A 24,423-nucleotide genomic window follows, 5' to 3' on the forward strand; every position below is an offset into this window, starting at 1 on the left:
CCTGGGTCCCAAAGCACCGGCTGCGCCTTAGGAGGGACGGCGGCGTCCACCCACGGCCCTGGCGCCCCGCGGCTGCTCCTCCCGCTCCGGCACCCCGGGCGCCTCGCGAGGCCCCATCCACCGGCCAGGAGCCCAGCCCGGAGCACCCGGCCCCCGACGCCCTCCCAGCCCTCCCGGCCGCTGTCCCGCGCCGCCCCCGCCTGGTCTGAGTGCGGGTCTCTGGCCTCCGCGCTTCCCGGGGAAGGAAAGCTGCCGTCGCGCGCCCCAGGGAGGCGGCCGGGGTCGGAGCGGGGAATCGGAGCGTACTGCAGGTTTTGGGCAAGGTCTGCCCTTGCTGAGCCTCAGTTTCCCCGTCTCTACGATGGGGCTGCCAGGGGGTTTTCTGAGGACCCACATCAAGAGCTCCAGGAAGCGCCTACTCAAGGCACCTGCTCAATGGGCCCGGTGCTGGCCGGGAGCAAACGCCACGGGGTACGGCGCGGGGCGGGGCCGGGTCGCGGTGTCGGCGGGGGGAGGCTCCGATCACCTGCCGAGCAGCTCCAAGCAGCGGTGTGGGCTGGGGGGAGGCGGGGGCAAAGGAGAGGCGGCGTCCTCCGTCTTCGGGACCCACCTTCAGGCTCAGGGAAGGAGGCGCCACGCTCCAGGGCACCCGCTGGGACCTGCCGCAGCCTCCGCGCGCAGCGGCTCCATCCCCCGGGCCACGGATTGGGAGACTGAGGCAGGTGCGAAGCCCGCCCCCCAGCCTCTGCCAGGCCTGATTCCACAAGGGTGACCCCGGCCACCTCCCGGCAGTTCTCCCGGAACCCGGGGCTAGGAGAAGGTGAGCCGCTGCCCGCCGGGGGTCCAGGTTCGGGGGTCGCGGGTGCCGGGTGGACGCGGTGGCACTTGGGTGCGGTTGACTCCCAGTCTCACTGCCCCACCAAGGGATCCCCCCGGCTGGGCGGGGCCCTGGTGCGCCTTGGCCAGGAGGGGCCAGCTGGTTTCGGAAGGCCTCTGCCCCAGCGACCTGTAGCCTTTGGCTTTGGTTCAGGGTCGTCTCGGGTTAAAAATGATCGTTTGGGTGCTTGCAGTACGGTTTGCTGTCTGAGCATCTCCATAACCCACACATTCCCATAACGAATTTCTGAGAAGCGGCTCGGCTCCCATTCCTCCCTCTCGGCTCCTGGGACGCGTGGCCCGACCCCACCTGTGCGCCTCTGTGCACAGGGATGGGGATAGCCCGGTTCTGCCTGTCCACGCCCAGGGATGCTACATGAAGCTCAGATGCAAATCTTTCGGACTGTGGAGTGTAGGGGGCCAGCCCCCACACACCACCCCTGAGTACCCCGAGTTCGGTGGTGACAAAGGAATGAGAAAAAGACAGGTTAAGAATGCCTAAGTGGGACCAGGGAGCCACTGCATGAACTGGAGGAAGCAGAGGCCCCGAGCTCTGGTGTCCACTGAATTTATTAAATAGAATCACTTTTATCTACAGTGCAGGTGGCAGGGTGAATCGGTGAACGTGCTCCAAACGTAACATTGACAGCAGTGGCTGTGCATGTGGGTTTCTCAAGAGCTAAAAGCGTATGTTGATCAATAGACAGTGTAGCTGGTGGGAGCGGGCTTAGCAAGGAGCCTACATGCCTGGTTTCATTCCTGTGCGTCAAGGGAGTGTGATGTCCTTGGGCACTGTGTTTAGAATATCAGAGCTTAGGTCACTGTTCCTGGGAATATGCTGGCATAGGGAGGCCTTCCTCCCCATTTCTTTTATACATTACTTATAACCAGTTTATGTCAGGGCACTGCAAACCCTTCCTCCATTGCTGCTTCCCCCAACAGTGGAGTTCCCCCATTGGGAAACTCTTGCAATAAAAATAATTGTGCTGTAATTCCCGGGGACCATTGAGAGGAAGTGGTGAGGGCGGGGCGGGGTGGGGGGGGTAAGGGGAAGAGGCTGGGGGTGGAGGCCAAGTCTAGATTTGAGCAAGCCTTGTGCTGGGGTGGGTAGGAGACCAGCCTCGCCCAGCAGAGCCTCTTCCCGGTGCCCTGGCGGCAGCGCCCTCAGGTCGGGTCCCAGAGCCCAGGGGTCCTTCTAGCTTTCTGTTCCTTTTCCTCACACTTTGTCCCTTTCCCCAGCTAGAGAAGGGCAGGCTTCTGGGGTCTGGGTGCTTTGGCTTTGGAGCCATTTAACTTGATTTATAATAACATGCTTTTCTGATTATAAAATTAATACATGGCTACCATAGACAATTTGGAAAAGACAGAAAACAGTTCACACGTTAAAATCTCCTCTGTCCTACCTCGTGGAGACCTCGGTGAAGAGCCTTCTGGGGCCCTGTTCTCCCCGGCCATGCAGCCTTTCTGGGCTTAGAATTGCTGCTGCTAAAGTGTGAAAGGGTCAGGCAAGGCTATCAGCCCTGCCAGGTCTCCCCCACGTGTGACTTCATGGGGTCCCACCCAAATCGGAGTAAGGGACCCACTCAGCCCCACCCCTGCTCTGCCGGCCCCGGGAGGAAATGCTTATCAGTGTATCCGCCCTCCCCACATTTACCAGCCCCTCTGGGCCTCACACCCCAACCCGCCCTCTGCCCCTGCCGAATTCACCAGCCTCACTGCCCCTACACCCTCCTCCCTCAGCAGTCTCTGGGCCCCGTCCCCTCTGCCACCCGTGTTCCCAGGCTCTGCAGTCCCCACACTTGGTCTGCTATGCCTGGGAAGCAGACCTGTCACCCCATTTGCAAGTGGAAGGCGGTGCCTTTTGGGAACTGACCTGAACCTGCGAAGCCCCTGCTCAGCTGGTGCCTTGGGCTGCAGCCCGGCTTTCTGCAGCCCAGCATGCCAGCCACTCACCTGCCCAGCTCCTCTGTGTGTGAGAGTTGCTGCTGTTTCTATCAGAAAGAAAAACTAACAGGGCAAGGGAGGAGGGAGGGCTGCCCTCCAGCCTGCAGGGGCTTCCTGGGTGGAGGTGGTCGGACTTTCCTGGTCAGGTCCCTCTGAGCTGAGAGGTTGTCTCTTGGCCAGGACCCAGAACTGGAGGAGGGAGGGGCAGGGGGGAAAGGTCCCTGCCTGGGGGTGCTGCCTTCCAGGGGTGCCTGGTGGGGCAGAGGCTGGAACACCCACTCGGGCTTTCTGGTGGGAACTGGGGAGCCAGGTGGGGAGCCTGAGTCCCCTCAGAGGAGGAGTCATTTTGAAACTGGAGGGAAAGGCTAAAAGAGGAGGCTGTGGAGAGACTTAGTGTCACCCAGGGGCCAGTGTCAGTGTTCAGCTTCTCTAGCTCTTTCCCACGCCCAGTGTTCTCCATGTCCGTGCCATTCCCACGTGCCTGTGTGCCACCCCTTCCCTCACACACTGTCCCTACTCCCCACGCCCCATTCCTCTTCAGAGAGTCACTGGTCTAGAACGAAGACCTACAGATTTCGGCCCTTTGCCCTTAGGCTGGCCCTCCACCTGCTTTGTCAATAAAGTTTTATTAGGACACAGTCATACTCATTCACTTACAGAAGGTCTACGGCTGCTCTGCTGCCGCAATGGCAGAGTTGAGTAGTCACGGCAGAGACCATGTGGCCAGCAAAGCCCAAAACACATATGGTCTGCCCTCCAGGGAAGAGCTTGCCCACCCCCATCCTAGCAGAGGAATGGCAGCTCACTTTTATGGAGCACTGTCTCTGTGTTCTGTGACAGGCCTGTACCCTGAGGCCCAGTGAGCTCTGCACAGTCATCACCCTCCTCACCGTGGGGGGAGGCACCAGAGCCACCCATGGGACATATTCATGTGTGAAGTGCCACACTAGGGCCCAGACGGAACAGCTCCCTACCAGTAGGGACAGTGTGGGGTGAAGGGAACACGTGGGCCGCGTGGGCCAGCCTGTGGGCTGACCCTTCAAGATGGAAACTGTGTGGGCAGGGTTTGGGGGGGTCGAGGGGCACAGGGGCAACACAGATGTGCTCAGACAGGGTGGGTAATTAGATTTGATGGAGGCTTAGGGTCCCCGAGCTTAGAAAGCCCCATGGAAACCAAGTCACAGGAACCAAGGGTGAGGAAGGCTGCCCCGACTTTCCTTGGAGACACATCTTGTGGCTCCGTTTGGGCGGGGGCGGAAACCACGAACTGAACAGGAAAGGAAACGTGTGCAGTGTGAGGAAGAAGAGCGGTGTGCTCGAGGGAGAGCCCACCCTGAGTCCGGGCGGAGCTCCAGTGAGGGCGAGGGCACTCACCCACCCGACCTGACTGCTCTCGACAGCTCTGCTCTCGGGTCAGCGACCTTCGTGGGGTGCAGGGAGGGGTGGATGGAGGAATGAGGCTGGAGTGGTCTGGGAAGGTGGCGCAGCTGGTTTTGGTGGATGAGGGCATGGCCTTCCACCGTTCCACCACGTTAGAGCTGCTGCTTTCAAGCGGCTGTTCACTGCTGGGCCACAGGACGGGCTGGAATGACAGCTCTTCTCTACCTACTTTCCGGAGTTCATCACTGCTTAACTGTTTTTCTCCATCCGTGTCCTTTGAATATGGAGCCTCTTCCCACCCCCAGGGGGCCTGGAAGACACTTCCCAGCATAACCCTCCCCCACCCCGCCCGGCCAAGGCTGCCGGTGGTCAGTCTATCCCTGGACAGCGTGACAGGTGAGCCTGCCTGGGAGCCCTTGCTAGGCTGTGAAATCTTCTTTGGGTGAGTCAGGGAAGCAAGAATGCCACCTCCTCAGCTCGCGCCCCCAGGGAGGGGTCACACCGTGCAGAGGACAGTGGAGGAGGGAGGAGCTGTGCTCCCAGCTGCGTGGCGTGGGGTGAAGCCCAGGCCCGCACAGGCCAGAGAGGGATGGAGGCTCCCCTAGCTTCTTGCACCGCTCCCTCCTTTCCACCCTCACCCAGCTGCCTGGGCAGATCTCCATTTCTGCATTGCACTCCTTGGGTGGCCTGGGACCAGCCCTGGTGGTTGGCCTGTTTGTGTGGATCTGTGGGGTATCCCAGAGAAAGAGCTCATTGGAGCGCCCCACATGGGGCCCCCAACCCCATTTCCTGCCCTGTGCCCTCCCCACTCGCCTCTAGGGAGTGTGTCACCTCCTCCTCCACCAGCCCTCCCTGCAGCCCCTCCCCCACCCCTGCCCCCGGCCTGCGAAGGGAGCTCAATCAACCCTGCAGCAGGAAGTCACAGCGGGGAGGAAGTGGGAGGAAAGATGGCCTACCCGGGGCGAGGTTGGGAGGAGACCTGAGCTGGGTTGGAGGGGAGTTTGCAGCCAGGTGGGAGGGCCGCAGGAGAGAGAAGCGAGGTGCTGACGCCGGGGAGGGAGCAGCGTGGCCCTGCGGCCCCCAGGGTCCTCACGGGGGCGCTCTCTAGGCAGGAAGGGACTTGCTGCCAGTTGGACATCTACTGGGGCCAGACCCCAGGGGTCCTCCGGGCTGGTGTAGACCCCGTTCTCATCCCGTATAAACCCCTGACCTGACTCTTCCCAAAATATTGCAGTTCCCCAATCAATTCCCTCTGTGAAGTGAGCCCGGAACCCCCACCCCATTGGCCCTCTCTATACTTAGCGTCTTTCTTAACCTTCAGACCCTGCTCCTATGGAGTCTCCTCTGTGGAAACTTCCAGAATCCCACCTGTCACAGAGAGACCTCCTTCCCAAGTGCTGGGGCTCAGTGTTACAGGAATGGAAGCTGGGTGAAGGGAAGCTGGGGGGCCCGGGCCAGTGTCCAGGACAGGAGGGCGGGAGAGCAGCCCTCAGGTTCCGAATCTCTTTCCCTGTCAATGCATGCGGGCTGCCCCCAGTGCTTCCACGCCTGGACGCTGGGGTCCCTCTCATCCGCCTCGTTCAGCCGCCGGCTGACACGCTTGTCTCCTGAACTCAGTTGTGTGTTCCCGAGCACAGGGTTGGGCCCCCTCGGAGCACTCAGCTCAGCCAGGCCAGCACAGGGAAAGGCTCGACCAACCAACCCTGAGGACGTCAGGCCAGCTTTCTGGAAGACATAAGTGAGAGTGACTGCAAGTGGAATTTCTGGGCTGCCTGGAAAGAGAAGATTGTTCCCAGGATCCCGCTGCAGTCCTGCTCACCCATGCCGGCTTCGGAACCTAGTTCACCCATGCCCAGCTTTAGAACCTAGCTCACCCACGCCGGCTCCTGATCCTAGCTCACCCACGCCGGCTCCAGATCCTAGCTCACCCACGCCGGCTCCTGATCCTAGCTCACCCACGCCGGCTCCTGATCCTAGCTCACCCACGCCGGCTCCTGATCCTAGCTCACCCACGCCGGCTCCTGATCCTAGCTCACCCACGCCCGGCTCCAGAACCTAGTTCATCCATGCTGGCTCCTGATCCTAGCTCACCCATGCCCGGCTCTAGAACCTAGTTTACCACGCCCAGCTCTGGAACTTAGTTCACCCACGCCAGCTTCAGAACCTAGTTCACCCACGCCCGGCTCCAGATCCTAGTTCACCCACACTGGCCCCGGAACCTAGTTCACCCACGCCTGGCTTTAGAACCTAGTTCACCCACACCCGGCTCCACAACCTAGTTCACCCACACCCGGCTCCACAACCTAGTTCACCCACACCTGGCTCCAGAACCTAGTTCACCCACACTGGCCCCAGAACCTAGTTCACCCACGCCTGGCTTTAGAACCTAGTTCACCCACACCCGGCTCCACAACCTAGTTCACCCATACCTGGCTCCAGAACCTAGTTCACCCACACCTGGCTTTAGAACCTAGTTCACCCACGCCTGGCTTTAAAACCTAGTTCACCCACACCCGGCTCCAGAACCTAGTTCACCCACACTGGCCCCAGAACCTAGTTCCATCATTGGGCAGATGAGAAACCATGAGCAGTTGTCCCCAGATGTGCGGCTCCTTTCACGCGCCTGACTCCCTTCACTCTCAGGGATGGACTCCTCCAGTCTTGGCTTGGGATCCACATCCACCTGCTCCTGTGGCTGCTCAGCTGGCAGGGGCCTGGGAAGCTGCCCGGCGTGGCCCCCATGGGTGCTGGTGCTGCTACACTTCCTTCTGTGGCCGCCATTTCCTCACCAAAGTGAGAGGGCAGGTAGCAGGCCTCCTGGCTCCTTGGAGCCTGTGATTCTCACTCCGTGCGCTGCACCTGATATTTTTACACTAAACGTACCAATTACTCACTTTTCTTTCCACAAAGAAAAACATGCCTGGCCTCTGACTTCCAGCCTTGTGCAATAGGCAGGCATACCAGATGGGGGTAGTAAGATGAGTGAGTCCCTGGAATGGAGGTCTGGGTCCCCCGACAGCAATGACATGGCTCTGGGAAGCCCCAGGGTCCCTAGCCCCTCCCCTCCACTCCCTCCACCAGCCTCCTTTTTATAGGGTTTTAGGGGCTACATATGAAACACTTCGTTGTCCACTTAGAATAAAATTAGTATTTTACCACTTCAAGTAAAATGTAGAGAAATGTTACAACGGTGTAAGCTCCTTTACTGTCATTGCTTTCTGCTGTAGCTGTGACATATTTTACATTTATATACATTGAAAACCCCACCAATGTTATAATTTTTGTTCTCAACATATTTTAAAGAATGCAAGAGGAGAAAAGTGGTCTATTCTATTTACCCAGATGTTACCACTTCTGCTGCTCATTCTTCATTCCTGAGTTTCCAAGTTGCCCTCTGGTATTATTTCCCTTCTGCCTCAGTTTTCTTTCAGAGCATGTTTGCTGGGATCTAATGTTCTTAGTTTCTCTTCATTTGAGAATGCCTTTATTTTTTCTAATTCATGAAGAACACTTGCTGGATATGGAATTCTGGGTTGGCATTTCTTGTCCTTGAGCACTTTAAAATGTTTTACTATCTTCTGGCCACCGTGGTTTCTGATGGGAAACGTGCCATTCAAATGGGTGTTTCTTGCTGCGGAATATCATTTTTTTTGGTTGAAGCTTTGTAAGTGTTTTTATTTTTGGTTTTCAGCAGTTTTAACGTGGTACATACAGGATTGGTTTATTTTGAGTTTATCTTTTGGAAGTTCACTGAGCTTCTTGAATCTGTAAATTTATGTTTTTACCAAATTTGGGAGATTTTCAGTCATTATTTCTTCGAATACTTCATTCTGTACCAATCCTTTACTCCTCCTCTTCTCCAGCTCCAATGAACAAATGTTATACCTCCCGATATGGTTCCACGGGTCTCTGAGGCTCTGTTCTTGTTTGTCTGTTTTTTCCCTCTCTGTCATGTATATTGAATAATTTCTGTTGGTCTTCAAGTTCACTCATCCTTTCCTCTGTGCTGGAAACAGATGCTTGGTGCCACAAAGAAAAATCAGCACTGAGACAAAATCCACCCCACGGTTCAATTCTCTCAGCCAGCAATTTTTACTTCCTGGACTGCAGGAAGGGTACCTTCGCTAGCCATCTTGCCACAAGAGTACAATGAACAAAGGAAAAGCAGACATATTCCTCCCTTACGCATCTGGGGTCGTCCTTAATGCTACGTCTGATTTCCATTGGTTGGAGCCAGACCTCACAATCTAAACTAAAACCCAATTGGTGAACAACTTAAAACTTTTCTAAACAGGTGGGGGGCATAGGCTGTGAGCTGCGACATGTGAGCACGTCCAGCACAGATAACTTGGTTAAAGTACAAGGACATAGACTATACTACATGCCTGTAAGCATGGCATGTTTAACAGCTACATAGGATAGGGCTTAACAAAGAGTTGTTAGCACACTTTTATTCTTTAACAGGAAAGGAAACTTTGAAGAGGAACTTTTACTTCCCACACTCTGTCTTCACCATTCTCCTATTGAGCCCATTCACTGATTTTTTTTCTGTTATTGTAATTTTCATTTTTAATGTTTTTTTTTGTCAAACATTTTTACCTTTGCATTTGTTTTAAGAGTTCTTGTCCTTACTTCATGGAACATGTTTATAACGCCTGTTTCAAATTCTCCATGTGATTATTTCAGTCTTAAGATTATCTCAGAGTTGGCATCTGTTAATTATCTTTTCTCTTACTAGTTCTCAAGGTTTTCTTTGTTGTTGTTTGAGTACTTTTGGGCTGTATCAAAAAGACATTTTGAATATTTTTTAATAAGACTCTGGATTCTACTAAAATCCACTGGACAACACTGATCTTTTTGTTTTGCTAGCAGTCAGTCTGGTTAGGGTTAGACCTCAAGTCCAGACCTGCCTCTTGTGGGCTGCGGTTCCCACGTGAGTTTGGTTTTTTATTTTTTCTTTTCTTTCTTTCTTTGTTTTTTTTTTTTTTTTTTCTTGACCCTGTTACCCAGGAGGGAATGCAGTGGTGTGATCTTGGCTCACCACAGCCTCAACCTCCTGGGCTCAAGTGATCCCCCCACAGCAGCTGCCTGAGTAGCTGGGACTGCAGGTATGTGCCACCACACCAACTAATTTTTGTGGTTTTTTTTTTTTTTGTAGAGACGGGGTTTCACCATGTTTCCAGGCTGGTTTTGAACTCCTGAACTCAAGAGATCCTCCCACTTCAGCCTACCAAAGTGCTGAGTTACAGGTGTGAGCCATGAGTTCGGTTTCCAAAGTCTGTGTGGTCTATTTGCATCCAACTCACACTGGCCTTGGGGAAGGCTGGTCTGAGACCCAGCAGTCAGTGGTCTACCCCATGGTTCAATTCTCAAAACCTTTGACTTGCTCTTTGGGGTCATTTCCTCACAGGTTCAGTTCAGGGCTGAGTCTGGAGCTTTATGGGATCTCTCTCGAGCCCCTCTTTTTAATGTTTTTTAAATTTTTTTATCGCATTTTAGGTTTTGGGGTATATGTGAAGAACATGCAAGACTGTTGCATAGGTACACACGTGGCAGTGGGATTTGCTGCCTTCCTCCCCTTCTTACTGGTTTCTCACACTCTGGTCCTTGCCTCCAGGCATGGGGTCCCGCAGTCTGCTCCTGCTGCTTTGGGAGTGCAGTTTCAGGACTGGGGTTTGCCTCTGGAACAACGGCAGGAGCCCGAAAGCAGCACATCTCCTCTCGCTGTGTCCATCTCCAGGGCATCCCCCTTTCCAGGCCACTGACCAGAAAGGAGGGTTTCTCTTGGCCGTGCTCACCATGCTGCTCTGTGAATTGAAGCCAGGAGACAGGGAAGGCAAGACCCCGCCCACGCCGTCAGTCCTGCCTCCCATTTCCATTTCCCGCCACAGTCTGTCTGCGGCCATTTTCTTCTGTGTGGTGTCTTAGCTGTGCTCAGTGACAGACGTGGAGTCCACTTCGCTTACTCTGTCTTAGCTGGGACTAGAAGCTACTGAGCTTTTGTTCTTCTAAATATCTTTAATTTTGTTTTTTTAACAGCATTATCAAAGTAGAATTTACAAGCCAGTACTCACTCTCTTTCAGTGTACAATTTTATGATGATTTTAAGAAAATGTACAGAGTTGTGGGCTGGGCATGGTGGCTCATGCCCGTAATTCCAGAACTTTGGGAGGCTCAGGCGGAGGGTTTGAGCTCAGCGTGGGCAACATAGTGAGACCTAGTCTCTACTAAAAAAAGAAAGAAAGAAACAAATAACAGAAAGAAAATTTACAGAGTTGTGCAATCATCACCACAGTCTAATTTCAGAATATTTCCACCCCCTTAAAGATCCTTCTGCTCATTTGCAGTCACTCCCTTCTACTTCCTTTTTTTAAAAAAACAAAAAACAAAAAACTATTTTAAGAATACAGAAAAGTGTGGAGAGTGCTGGCACCGATCCCCACACGCCTACCTCTCACCTTATCAAATCTCAATGTGTTGCCTGACTTTGCCCAGAAGTTTTTCTTCCTTTTTAGTAAAGAAAACTCTACAATAGAACATTGAAGCCCTCGGCGTCCGTGTCCCAGGCCCGTTGCCTTCTCTGTCTTCAGAGATGTGTGGGTCTGCGGTGACGAAGTGCGTGGCATTCTGCAATGCCTCCTTCCTCATTTTGCTTTTCAGAAGAATCTCAGCGTTTGCGTTCTGAGATGCATCGTGTGGCTCACGGGGCTTCAGACCAGTGCATCAAGGCCGTTTCTTGACTACTCCACAGCGTGAGTGTCCTGCCATGCATTTATACCATCTGTGCTCTATTTCGGTCCACTCCTCAGGAGTGCTGGTTTCTTTCTTTCATGCCATCCTTTGGCCAGCATCTAATTTGATTCAACTGTGTCCACGAATTTGGCCTCCTGATGAGCTTTCTGCTTTAGAATGTGGGGATATTGCCTTTCTGGTCTAGTAATTATCTGTTTATCATTGTCCCATGCTGTGATGCAATTGTGTACAAGTTGGAGATGAAGGGTTACATTCCTGAAATTCTTTACTTCTCTGCCTGCCAAATTTCCGTTTCTATTTGATGTGTTTATTTCTTTTCTTGTTTTTTGTTTTTTGTTTTGTTTTGTTTTTTGTTTTTTGTTTTTTGTTTTTTTGAGACAAAGTTTCACTCTTGTCACTCAGGCTGGAATGCAGTGGCATGATCTCAGCTCACTGCAGCCTCCCCCTCCCAGGTTCAAGTGATTCTCCTGCCTCAGTTTCCTCAGTAGCTGGGATTACAGGCACTCACCACCATGCCCTGCTAATTTTTGTATTTTTAGTAGAGATGGGGTTTCACCACATTGGCGAGGCTGGTCTCAAACTCTTGACCTCAGGAGATCTGCGTACCTGGGCCTCCCAAAGTGCTGGGATTGCAGGTGTGAGCCACCGTGCCCGGCCCAATGGATTTATTTCTGAGAGATGTGTTAAAGACATTTGCTGTCTGGGCCGTGTCAGTTTGCTTACTTACTTGCCAGTCTTTGCTTCACGTATTTTAAAGCCACTTTGTTCAGTACATTAAGGTTTACGGCCACTGAACTATCTTTGTGGATTGTAACTCTCATCAGTTACATCTTCCTTGGTTCATTCGATGCATTTTGCTTTGATTTATATCTTTTGGACGTTATGTGACATACTCGTTAGTATTTTCTAGCACGTATGTGTATTTTCCATTTCTTTGTTTTTAGCCTTCAATGCTGTTCTCTTTTAACAGTTTATCTGATAGAGCCTTTTTTACAGTTTACTGTTTAATTGTGATAAAATATGCACGACATAAAATTCACCATCTTTAACAGTTTGAAGCACACATTTCCGTGGCGTTAAGGACACTGAGTATTGCACAAACGTCCCCAGCAGCCAGCTCCAAAACCATCTCATCTTGCAAAACGGAAACCTGATAGCTGTGAAACAATAACTACACTTCCTTGAAATGTTTTCTTAAATCTTTCTTTTCTTTTTTTTCTTAAATCTTACTACAGAAAATTTCACACATCTACAAAAGTGGAGAGAATAGTTTAGGGAAGCCCCATGTTCCCAACACTAGCTTCAATATTGATCAGCTCACAGGTGATCTTGTTTTATCAACCCCCTCTCCCGACTCTCCCCCCACCCAACCCACCCCTCTTTATTTGGAAGCAAATCTGAAACATCGTACTGTACCATCTGCAAATATTTCAACGTGTAACTCCAAAGGATGAAAATTCTTTACCATAACCACAAACCATTGTCACGCCTAAAACAACTACTGATGATTTGAAAATAAGGTTCATGCATTGCAGTTGGTTCCTATTAAGAGATTAAGTCTTTTAACCTAAAGGGTCTCTCTCCCTCCCTCTCTCCTCGTGTGCTTGGCTGTTTTTCTTGTGGGAGTTTCTTCTTCCTCCTGGATTTTGCTAGTTGCATTCCTGTGATGTCATTTAACACATCTCCCTGATGCTTCTCTGTGGATCTGATTCAGGCTCAACAGTAACAATTGTTCTTTTTATTTATCTTAATTTCTTTCTTCCTTTCTTTCTTTTTTGAAACAGAGCTTTGCTCTTGTTGCCCAGGCTGGAGTACAATGGCAAGATCTCGGCTCACCAGAGCCTCTGCCTCCTGGGTTCAAGGGATTCTCCTGCCTCAGCGTCCCAAGTAGCTGGGATTTCAGGCATGCGCCACCATGCCTGGCTAATTTTACATTTTTAGTAGAAATGGATTTTCCGTGTTGGTCAGCCTGGTCTCGAACTCCCGACCTCAGGTGATCCGCCCACCTCAGCCTCCCAAAGTGCTGGGATTACAGGCATGAGCCACTGCGCCCTGCCTGAACGATTGTCTCCTGTCCTTCTTCATGATTTTCTAGACGAAGTCTGTAATGAGAAGATTCCCCTGACAGAGAACATTTAATTGGTACTTGTTTTGTCTCTTTATTTCTAAACTCCAATGCAAGACTTTGTTGATTTAAAAAGATAAACTGTAACCCGGTCACAGGTGCTGTGATTCCTGATGAATTTGAAATGACTCCCAATGTCTTACTGTTTGCCTTTTATTTACCTTTCTTGTTTGTTCTATTTTCCCTTACTTTTTTTTTTTTTTTTTTTTTAAGGATTCTTTTCTCTTTTTTCTCGGTTGCCCAGGCTGGAGCACAGTGGTACATTCATGGTTCACTGCAGCCTCAACCTCTCAAGCTCAAGTGCTTCTCCCACCTCAGCCTCCCGAGTAGCTGGGACCGTTATCACATGCCACCACGCCTGGCTAAGTTTTTGCAATTTTTTTTGTAGAGATGGGAGTCTAGGTCTCCAAATGTTGCCGAGGCTGGACTTGAACTCCTGGGCTCAAGCGATCCTCTCTCCTTGGCCTCCCAAAGTGCTGGGATTGCAGGTGTGACCCACCGTGCACACAATAAAGATTTGTTATGTTTTCCTTTTTTTTTTCGGGTGTATACATTCTATTTTTACTCCTTAGGAGACTCTTGAATTGTTATCATACGAACTTAGATATTTTCTATGAAAATACCACTGCCGACCATCTGTCTTCCTCTGCAGGTAGGGTGGAACCGAGTGTGCTCCCTGACCCCTCCCAGAGTTTTGCTTCTGAGTGTTACTATTTTTACCACTACTTTTTAAATGAACAGGTTGTGATGTCATAATTTTTACTTATTTCTCTGCCCAACTTTGTATCATCTGCTCTTGTATTTCTCATGGATTTCTTCATGTCTATTCCTGCAGAGAATTTTTAAGACAGAGTTTAGGGGCTGGGTGCAGTGGCTCACACCTGTAATACCTGCACTTTGGGAGCAGAGGTGGGTGGATCCCTTGAGGCCAGGAGTTCGAGACCAGCTTGGCCAACATGATGAAACGCTGTCTCTCTACCAAGAATACAAAAATTAGCCAGGCATGGTGGTGCATGTGCCGGTAATCCCAGTTACTCAGTAGGCTGAGGCAGGAGAATTGCTTGAACTTGGAGTCGGAGGTTGCAGTGAGCTGAGATCGCACCGCTGTTCTCCAGCCTGGGTGACAAGAGCAAAACTCTGACTCAAAAAAGAATTGAGAGCATAAAAAAATAAATAAAACCGAGTTTAGGGTGGTCATGTGTCTGAGTCCTCGCTCTGAAGATGTCTGATGTAATCAATTCCCCCCCTCCTCCCCCACTGCCCCCTTCTCTCTCTCTGAGCCTGTAATCGCTTCCCTTTCGTGTTCTGTGGCATCATCCTCATGCCCCTCGTTATGGGACCTCATGGATCCGTCCCTGGGGCATTCACTGGCCTTGCTGTGCGTGTCCCCACCCAGATCTGCACCTTTCTCCTGGGACCTGAGCGTCTCCTCCTCCCTGTCCTTGTCCCTGTCCCCTCCCCTCCCGTCCCTGCATGCAGGTGGATGTGGCTGTGTCCACGCACCCGGGTTTTCCTGCCTGTTCCCGTCTCTTTACCCTCCTCGGCCGTTCCTCCACTCCGTTGTCCAGCTCTGGAATTTGCTCTCCAGGGTTTTTCATGCAGCTGTTCAGCAGAATGTGTGACTGTTGCTTTCTTTCCATCATTAAACTTCTCACTTTCATGGCCTCTGTGTTCTTCCTAACGGGGCCCCTGTCCTCTGCCTGGCGCTCCTGGAGGCCGCGCCCCTCTCCGGAGTATGAATCTGACGGAGGCGGGTCCTTCTCGCTAGGACCTCACGGAAGGAACGGCACGTCCCACCTGCCTTGAGGAGTTGCCGTCTGGCTTCAGAGCACGTGTAGAGCAGAGAGGGGCAGGGGTGAGGGCCACAGTGGTACAAACCACCACTTCCTCTAAGAAGGAGCTGAGAGAAACAGGAAGTGTCGGGACTTTAGGACCCGAGCCTCCGGCTGAGGGTTCCAGACGTGACCCAGGGTAGACTGGTAGCAAAGGCCCGACGCCCAGCCAGGAGCACCACCCAGGCCTCCAGCACGCTGAGGGTGAGTGTACAGAGGCCCCGCCGTGTCCACAGTGGTTTTTGGAGAGGAACATTAGCCTGCCCTGGCCAGGAGTGGCCCTGCTGGCCCTGCTGATCGCCCCAGCCCAGGGGTGTCTGGCAGGAAGGGGTGTCAGGACCATCTGCTCCAGGGTCCCCTTTTAGACCCAGCAAGGGAAAGTGCTGCCGTGGTGAGCAGAGCTGCAGTGAGGGCTGGGAGCGCCTGTGGCTGAGGATGGGGCCGGCATGGGAGGACGAGGGGCTGTGAGGCCAGCAGGGCGGGGACGAGGCTGGGACCACAAGCTCTCAGGGGGCTGGGGTTCCTGGCGCTCCGGGCTGGGCAGGAGGAGGGTTCTGGGGCCTCCTCTGTGAACCTGCTGCACCACCTGAGTTAGGGCCTCCTGTCTGCATGCCACCCCTGCTGGCTACAGTGATTCCATCTCCAGACCAACTCCAGCGTGTGTGGAGTGTGTGTGTGTGAGGTGTGGTGTGGTGTGGTTTGTGCTGTGGTGTGTGTGTAGTGTGGCACAGTGTGCATGTGTGTGTGTGTGTGCGCATGTGCGCATGTGTGATGTGGTATGGTGCCTGTGTATATGTACATGTATGGTGCACATGTGTGTAGTGTAGCGTGATGTGCATGTATGTACGTGTGTGTGTGCATGTATGGTGTGGGTGTGTGCATGTGTGATGTGGTGTGGTGTCTGTGTGTATGTACATGTATGGTGCACGTGTGTGTAGTGTAGTGTGGTGTGGCGTGGCACATGCTCCCCACTTCTTGGGGACTCTCAAGCTGCCCTGACTCCTTTGTGGGTACTGCTGAGTGAGGTCTTGCTATAGGGGAGTGGGTGCTACTGTGTGATTCTGGTCCAGATGGCTCAGCTGGTGGACCTGGCCTCCCTGTGCCAGGCTCCTGAAGGCCCTTACCAAGGCCCTGGTGGAAGGGGAATTGAAGCCATGCCCCAGGGTCCTGGGCCCACCTGGCCCCTCCCTCTACGCTGCTCTCTTGGGGCCAGGACTCCCAGTGCAGACTCTGCCCCGGCACCGCCCCTTTACCACACCTAATCCCCCCTCCTCCGTATCTGGGGGCTGGGATCCTGCCCTGCTGTCCCTGTCCGGGGCCCTCTTCTCTGCCATGCCTGGGTGGGGAGAAGGAGAGGCAGCATGGCTGCAGTGGGGAAGGGAAAGGGATGGCCTGAGAGCAGAGCCTGGGGGTGAGCTGTGGGGACAAAAGGGGCACTTGCTGTCACCCACCTTCCCCGTGATGGTGGCGCGACACCCGAGGGCTTGGGGGCTGAGGCTGGCTTCTGGAGGCTTCACAGAAACAAGAGCTGCTAGAAGCCCTGGGCCATCCGATGTTACCCCAGTGCTTCACCGTGATCGGCCTCCAGACTTCACATTTTAGGAAGGGACCCCCACCCCGCCCAGCTCACTGCACAATCCTCACGGTCCTTGTCGGCCTGGCATCCAGCTTGCCCCTTGGTTTTCTGCAGATGAATGAGGGAGCCCCTGTGCCAGGAAGAGGTCCCTGGCTGTGTCCCTGAAGGGCGATGGCTGAGCCCACTCCTCCACCCCAGGGCCAGTGCCCACCACATGTGCCATCCTGAGCAGGGCCACAGGACAGATTCCCCACACAGCCGGGACCTCTGCAGCTGCCTGACCCTGGGGACTGTGGCTCTTGGTGAAGCAGGTGACAGGCGGGCTGTGGAGTTCGGGGTTCCGGTGTCAGCTCCACAGCGTCACTCCCGCTCAGCACGTGAGTTTCCACTCCCAGCAGCAAATGAACAGCTGAGCCAGTGTGGACGCCTTCGAGTCCTGGGAGAGGGGACTCTCAGCCAGCTGAGGGCCTGTGGAAGTTCTGCACAGGTGCCACCACCGTCCAGGAGAGGGGAGGGGCCCTGTCTGCACCCTGCCTGGAAGAGGCGTGGGGGAGCAGGCTATTTGGTCCCTGGGTCTTAGTTTCCCCATCTGTGGGGGGAAGGGTCTGGCCAATTGCGCACACTCCAGTGGTCTCTATAGTCAACCGTGTAATTGAACTCACCTCCCCAGGGCTCCTGCCAGGCCCAGCTCTGTCCACTCTGGCCCATGTGCCGGGACCGGGGGTCATTTGCCTCTGTGGATAGGGCAGCGTGGCGCCCATGGCGGTTCCATGGAACAGGTCCTGTGTGAGGCCCCTTGGCTGCACTCCTGTCCTGTTAGAGAACCATGGTTCCACCTGAGGCCATGTCACCGGAGGCTGGCTCCTGTTCCCAGAGGAGAATGCCAGCGGCCAGGGGTCAGTAACACAGGCGTTCACCCAGCGGGGCCAGGCCAGGCCACTGGGAAGCCGCAGCTCAGGGTGCTCTGCAGTGGGCACAGGGCAATTACGGTGATGTGGGGACACCCACCCAGCAAGCCAGGCCCGATGCCAGCAGTGAGCCCTCCCGTTCTTCTCGGCACAAACTGGCACTCACATGGCATTGATGAGGTCATCACCCTCCTGGACTCCGAGCCTCTGCTTGTGGAGCCCAGGCCCTGAGCAGAGGCCCTGCCCACCCCGGGCTGCTGTTCTCTCCAGCCATCCAGGGACCCAGGAGTTCACCCCAGGGGAACAGCTCCTGCCCAGCTGATTTGTAAACAGCCTCGCTGGGGCCATGTGTTGGTGCTGGGAGCGGTGGAGGTTTTGTGTGTGATGAAAACTCAGGGTAGGTGCTGGGGGGAAGAGGTGCTGAGAGTCTCAGCAGAGGTCAGAGTCCAGGAGCTGTGGAGCGCAGCTCGGAGCCCCCGTGCCATGTCCAGAGGAGAGGCTGGCAAGCCCCTGACCCGTGGATGGGTGACTGGGTGAGCGAGAATGATGACGAGCCCATGCCAGCAGGGAGGTCCCATTGCCAGGAAGCAGCATCCTCAGCTACATTACAGTGGGAACAAGAAAGCCAGCGGCTTCGGAATCTGGAGGAGGAATTCCGACCCCATTCATCGGCCACTGTGACATTCAGGTTTTAACAGGTCCTTTATTCATTCACTGCAGAAAGGGTGGAAAATACAAACAGGAATAATGAAAATTGAAAATACCCAGAGAAATGCAGAATACTTTGGAACTTTCTCTTCCTTTTACCCGTAAATTCACTTTTACCACGAAGCCAAGTTGCCCCGAGCAGCTGTTGGCATGCTTTTGCTGCTGGGTGGGGTTCCACGGTGCGGGCATCAGAACTGTGAAAGCATCTTCCAAGTTGACAGCTACACAGAGAATCGAGATCTTTTGGTTGAAATCCCTGGTTGTTTCTTAGGATGACTCACATGTTATTAGCCAGTTCTGTTTTTTCTTTTGTGAATTATCTGTTCATGATGCCACAGCCTTGAAATATCCTTTAATAGTGTTTACCTTTTTGTTACTAATTTCTAAGATCTCTTTAGAGGTGAAGATTATCATTTACCTTTTGCACTAAGCGATATGAGGTATTTCTTCCCTGCGATTTGTTCTGTTCACCAGGCGCCATGTTTAGAGTCTGTCTTCTTGCTGTTTTCTCCCTCATCCTTTTATTTCCCCCTTTTGAGGCAGAGTTTTGCTTTTGCTGCCCAGGCAGGAGTACAGAGGTGCGATCTCCGCTCACTGTGCCCTCTGTCTCCCGGGCTCCAGTGGTTCTGCTCCCTCAGCCTCCCAAGGAGCTGAGATGACAGGCGCCTGCCACTGCACCCAGGTAATTTTTGTGTTTTTAGTAGAGATGGGGTTTCACTATGTTGCTCAGGCTGGTCTCAAACTCCGGACCTCAGGTGATCTGCCTGCCTCGGCCTCCCAAAGTGCTGGGATTACAGGCGGGAACCACTGTGCCCAGCCTCCCCTTAGGTTTTATGTGCTGAAATTTCCGTGCTCTGAGATACGTATTCTTCTATTTCCTTTATTGTTTTATTCCCTAAAACCAACGTCCTACACATTGGCGGCCATTCTTTTATGGCCACAACAAGGGCGTCCGGGGCCTCGGCCTCACGTCACCACCCGGGGAACAGACAGTCGTGTTAGATGGAGGAGTGGTGCCCTTGTCTAAAGTGCTGCAAACATCGTTCAATTTCCCTTTGACTGGAGGCATTTAGCGGACTACCTTAGTGCTCCTCATTAATATGTGTGTGAGTGTGGGGAGGGGTGTCTCATTTTATCCCGTTTGGCCAGAAACTGTGGCCTTTAAATTTTGTGCTATCAAACTTCACAGGTAGTAAAATGAATGGTGGGAACACGTCTCCCTGACCCTTGGGAAAACTTGCTTTTGCAAGATCAGAGGTTCAGAGAAGACCAGGCTGGGTTTTCCCACATCCTCTCTGTCCCTACTTGTTCCTGTTTGATTTGACCTGTTTTGTCCCGGGATCTTCCTGGAACCTCTGTGATCCAAGAGCAGAGAGCCCCAGCGCCCACCCGCATGGTGCTTCTGTCCAGTTCTTTATCATGTTCGTAGGGAGCAGAAAGAAGTCCATCCCCATGCTCCGGCTTCTGGCTTAATTAAAAAGTGGATGTCCATTTTATAATCATCCCTTGAGCCTTCATTTCCCGGCATGGGGGTCGGACTCCCACCTCCTCTTCCTTCCAACCTTGTCCCCTGCTGTCATCGTCCACCACTTCCCGCTCAGCTCTGAGCCACTGTGATTTGAGTGTGTCTTCTCTGAGACAGCGCAAGGTGCTTTATTCCCTGGCCCCAGCACAGGCGGGAGCACGCTCTGACGCAGAGCTCTAGCAGGCCTCTGGGGCCTCTGGTTTCTTGAGCAGTCTCGTCTTAGGGTTTCACTGGGCTGCAGAAAGGGGGCCTGACCCCGCTCGATTCCTCTCCCAGAAAGGCTCTGCCCTCTCTCTGCTGTCTTGCTTAAAGTTTTCTTTCTTTCTTTCTTTCTTTTTTTTTTTTTTTTTTGAGACAGGGTCTCATTCTGTCACCCATGCTGGAGTGCAGCAGCACCATCAAGGTTCACTGCAGCCTTCCCATCCTGGGCTCAAGTGATCCTCCTGCCTCAGCCTCCTGAGTAGCTAGGACTAGAGATATCTGGTTCATTTATTTTCTTTTTCTATTTTTTGTAGAGATAGGGGTCTCTCAAACTCCTGGCCTCGGGTGATCCTCCTGCCTCGGCCTCCCAAAGCACTGGGATTACAGGCATCAGCCACCACGCTGCCTTTTCATTTTGCATGTTTGCTCCTGTTCTCCTGTCTTTTGTCATCGGATTTGACTTCTGCGAACGGGCATGCGTGGCTTGGCCCGGATCTGCTGCAGTTTTCTTCTGATGGTGCTTTCATGTCTCAGAACCTGGATGTTAAGAGCTTTGCTCGCCGTGAAGTAGAGTTCTCGTTAGCTGTGTTCATTTGGTGCCCGGCAGGAAAGGGCGCCTGGCCCCCAAGGGGTTCTCCGGGGAAGGATGACCCAGTCCCCCGGTCCTCCCCGCTCTACCCCTCTCCCTGTGCAGGGGACTTGGTGACACGCCCCACTTCCTGCAGCTGGGCTGAGGTTGCACCGGTGCTTCCCTCGTGGGCAGGGTTGAGGTCAAGGGTGACTGATGCAATGTTCTGCGAGGCCTGCGAGACTGTAGATTCCTCAGCAGCCTCAGCTTTGGGTTTTACAACTTAGATCTTGGTAAGGGGACCCGCCCGAAGGGACCGACCCGCCCTTAGACTGGGAAAGACCAAGAGCTGGAGGACCAGGAGGGTGCCCACCTCTGCTGGTAAGGCAGCAGGGAGGGCCTCGGGGTGATGGGGCTCCAGGCCAGAGCTCCAGGGCCAGCTAAGGGGTTGGGGGGGGAGGGAGGGGAAGGGAGGGGGACTGTGCTTTCCTCGCGCCTTGCCCTGCAGCTCTGCCGGCTTAGCCTCAGGGCACCGGAGGTGACAGTGGCCAGGCACCTGCCTGTTTGCCCAAATGCTGTACCTTACCCACTCCCGTCGCCCAGGGAGCTGGCACAGGTCCTTCAACCATCTCCAGGCACACTGAGGAAACCGAGGCAGAGAGGCCTGACGGGGTCTTGGTTGCTCAAGTCTCAGGTGAGGCCTGGCACTCCCTGGCTGCTGGGCAGAGGGGCCGCCCTGCCCTGTTCTCCTACAGAAGGGACGCTAGGCTGCTAGGCTCAAGGAACCACCTCACCTCTGGAGCCGTCCTTCCTCCCCTGCTGTTTTTCTGGGCTCAGCTGCTGGCATCGGGGGATGGGGCAGGGCCTGGCTTCTCTGGTGCCCCAGCTCCAAGGCCCCGGGGCTGTTTGTGGAGCAGAAACACTAGGGAGAGGGTGGCTTCCTGCCTGCCCACTTCCTGTGGTCAAGGTCAGGGCCCTGCGGTCCATGGGCTGGTCCTGCTGGAATCAAGGCGCACTCCCCTCTCCCTGGGGGCAGGTGGGCTGCCTGGGGTAACTGGGTGCCAAGTCGGTATCCTGCTTGGGAATATGGACTGCGGGGGGCCTCAGTTTCCCCATTCTAGGTTACAGAGTGTTTGTGCGCCGCTGGTCATGGCTGTGTCAGGGGAGGGGTCAGTCTGCAGCCCCCAGGGAGAGCCTGGAGCTGAGGTGCCGATACTCACCAGCCTGGCTAGCGCGGCCGGGGCAGGGCGGGGGAGGCCTGCACCCCTCCCCACTTGGCGCAGCTGCAGCCTGGGGCTGTCCTGAGCTGGCTGAACCTGCACCATGGGTGGCTTTAGCATGCAGGCCCTGTGACATGCACAGAAGCTTCGGTCAGCTGAGGGGCTGGGGGCACTTGTGGCACCAAGGTCCGTCCAGCCACAGGACTTCGAGTGGCCCAGATGGAGAGCTGGAACTGGCTACACGTGGCCTTGGCCTGAGCCGCAACCCCCAGCGATGGGAGATACGGAGCTTTCAGACACAGCGTGGGCTGAGTGTGAACCAAAGCCACCTCCTCCAGGAAGTGACAGCAGGGTGCAGGTTCTGCTTTTGACCCCAGAACGGGAAGGACCAAGGGTTCCCTTTCAACATTTTGAGGTTCTGATTATAATCTTGCTGGGAACCAGGGAATCAGATCACCTCCAAAAAGACAGGACCTTGGGCTGGTTGGACCTCTAAGCTGTGGGATCCTCAGATGGGACCTTTAGTGGGTGTTCCGTCGACCTCAGAGCCCCTGGCACAGACGCAGGGGTCTCGGGGGATGGAGGGCAAGCCAGGGCCCGCGGCTGAGGGCACCCAGAGCCTCCGGGCCACACGCAGCACCAGTGCTGCCTTCAAAGCGGGCAGGCCCTGGGTTGGGGCTCTGCTGGCTTGGGTCTGCCCACTGAACCTTGGGTGACCCTGCCAACAGCACCCCAGGGCAGTGGGTGGGGCAGAAACGCCCCAGCAGCCTGCGATGGTTAGGTGCTGTAAGAGGAACTGGCACTTGCTTGGGGAGGGACATTGATCTTTGCTTCTGATAACAGCCCAAGGGTAACAGAAATATCCTCCTGCCACCACAGCAGAAAGGCTCCTGGGGACCCCTCCTCAGCACCTCTCCACCCGCTTGGTGTCAGATAAAAGGGTCCCAGCCAGCTACAACCGGGGTGGAACGGCCCTGCTGGCACCCCCAGGGCTGCCTGCTAGGAGGTGCTGCCAACCTTCAGCGCCAGCTGAGGCCTACCTCTCATTCTGCCTCTGGGGCGGAGGGCCTGCGAGGGACCACAGAGCCGCCCCGGCCGTGGATGGCTGGGCTGAGCACAGGGTGTGTATCTGGAAACAAAGGCCAGGATCCCAGCAGCTGGTGGCTTGGGCAAGTCAGGTGACTTTTTTTCCCTCCTGGCAGGGCCTGCAGGGCTCCTGGGCAGGCCTTGCATACAGCCTGGCACCTACGGGCATCAAGCCAGCTTTCTCTTCCTGGCCCCGTTTCTGCCACGGAGAGACGAGGCCAAGCCCGACTCTGCTCTAAGCACAGTCTCTGCTCACGGAGGACTTGGGGCACACGGGGCAGAGTGCCCACACCGGGTTTGTGGGTCTTGGTGTGTATTTGCTTGTGTGTGTGGTATGTGCATGTGGTACGTGTGCCTGTGTGGTGTGTATGTGTGCATGTGTGTACAAGCATATGTGTATTTGTGTGTGGTATGTACTGTCTCATGGGGAGTATGGTGTAAGGGTGGGTACATCTCTGTGTGTACACATGTGTGGTGTGTGCATGCACGTGTATATATGTGGTCGTACGTGCATCTGTATGTGTGTACACATGCATGTGGGGTGTGTGTGTGCGTGCCTGTGTGCAGGCGTGCCTGTGTTGCACGTCTCTGCAGGGCCCCTGCCGCTGTCCTGGGTGCCTGGCTGCTGAGCAGATGTGCGGCCCACACTGTGGGACCCGGCCTCCCTCCCTCCCTCCCTCCCCGGCTGCTGGCAGCTGGGCCCGGAGCAGCTGTGCTGGACTGACTGACTAACCCACCCCCTGCAGCGGGGACAGGGCCCAGCTCCTTGTCCCAAGTGAGCCCCAGGGGCTGGGCCTGAGGCCGTCACCAAGACCCCTTCCTTCCACAGGACATGCTGGGCCTGCGCCCCCGACTGCTCGCCCTGCTAGGGCTGTTCTTCCTAGGATGTGGTGAGTTCTGTGTTTCATGTGTGACATTCCGGTCAGGGAGGACGGGGCCTGCCCTCATGTCCCCATGGACAGAAGTTCCTGGGAGGATAGGACAGGAGCAGGGCTGGGCCTCAGGCCTTGTCTCCCATGTGTCAGGAGGCCGTGGCTGCGCTGCTCCCCGGGGGCCCCTCTCCGCACCTGGGGTGGCGGCCGATGTGAGGTCTCCTCCTGGGGGCTGCCTCCCCTCTTCTGGGCCTCCTCTGACCCCCCCCCTCCTCCCCCTTGGCTGTGGCCCCGGGTGGCCCAGGGCGCCCACTCACCAGCCGGTCTTGTCCCTCAGTCCTCTCTCAAGAGTGCACCAAGTTCAAGGTCAGCACCTGCAGGGACTGCATCGAGTCAGGGCCCGGCTGCGCCTGGTGCCAGAAGCTGGTAAGCGCCTCCTGGACCCTCGCCACCTGCCCAGCCCCTGGGTGGGGTCCCTGTCCTGCCCCTGAAGCCCATGGCAGCCAGAGGACCAAAACCTCCATTTCCTCATGGGGGGGCCCCCAGACCCTGACCTCACCCTCCTTCCGGGGGGGTCCCCAAACTCTGACCTCACCCTCCTTCCAGGGGGGTCCCCAGACCCTGACCTCACCCTCCTTCCAGGGGGGTCCCCAAACTCTGACCTCACCCTCCTTCCAGGGGGGTCCCCAGACCCTGACCTCACCCTCCTTCCGGGGGGGTCCCCAAACTCTGACCTCACCCTCCTTCCAGAGGGGTCCCCAGACACTGACCTCACCCTCCTTCCAGGGGGGTCCCCAGACACTGACCTCACCCTCCTTCCGGGGGGGTCCCCAGACACTGGCTTCACCC

General features: G+C 54.8%; 1 protein-coding gene across 6 annotated transcripts in view; it reads left to right on the forward strand.

The window, feature by feature from the left end:
• Positions 1-801: 801 nt before the first annotated feature.
• ITGB2 (integrin subunit beta 2) overlaps positions 802-24,423 on the forward strand; it is a 45,661-nt gene continuing 22,039 nt past the window's right edge. The window contains exons 1-4 of one of the 6 annotated variants that reach the window (XM_074389457.1): positions 10,597-10,952; positions 14,847-15,114; positions 23,532-23,592; positions 23,912-24,000. In XM_074389457.1, the coding sequence (XP_074245558.1) occupies positions 23,535-23,592; positions 23,912-24,000 (147 nt within the window). In that variant the 5' untranslated portion in view covers positions 10,597-10,952; positions 14,847-15,114; positions 23,532-23,534. Of the gene's footprint in view, positions 821-10,596; positions 10,953-14,846; positions 15,115-20,063; positions 20,778-20,999; positions 21,091-22,500; positions 22,738-23,531; positions 23,593-23,911; positions 24,001-24,423 lie in introns of those variants that run through there. The other 5 variants (XM_074389458.1, XM_074389459.1, XM_010338209.3 and 2 more) reach the window with 5 other exon arrangements.

The sequence above is a fragment of the Saimiri boliviensis genome, chromosome 18 (genome assembly GCF_048565385.1).
Source record: "Saimiri boliviensis isolate mSaiBol1 chromosome 18, mSaiBol1.pri, whole genome shotgun sequence".
NCBI classification, from domain to species: Eukaryota; Metazoa; Chordata; class Mammalia; order Primates; family Cebidae; genus Saimiri; species Saimiri boliviensis.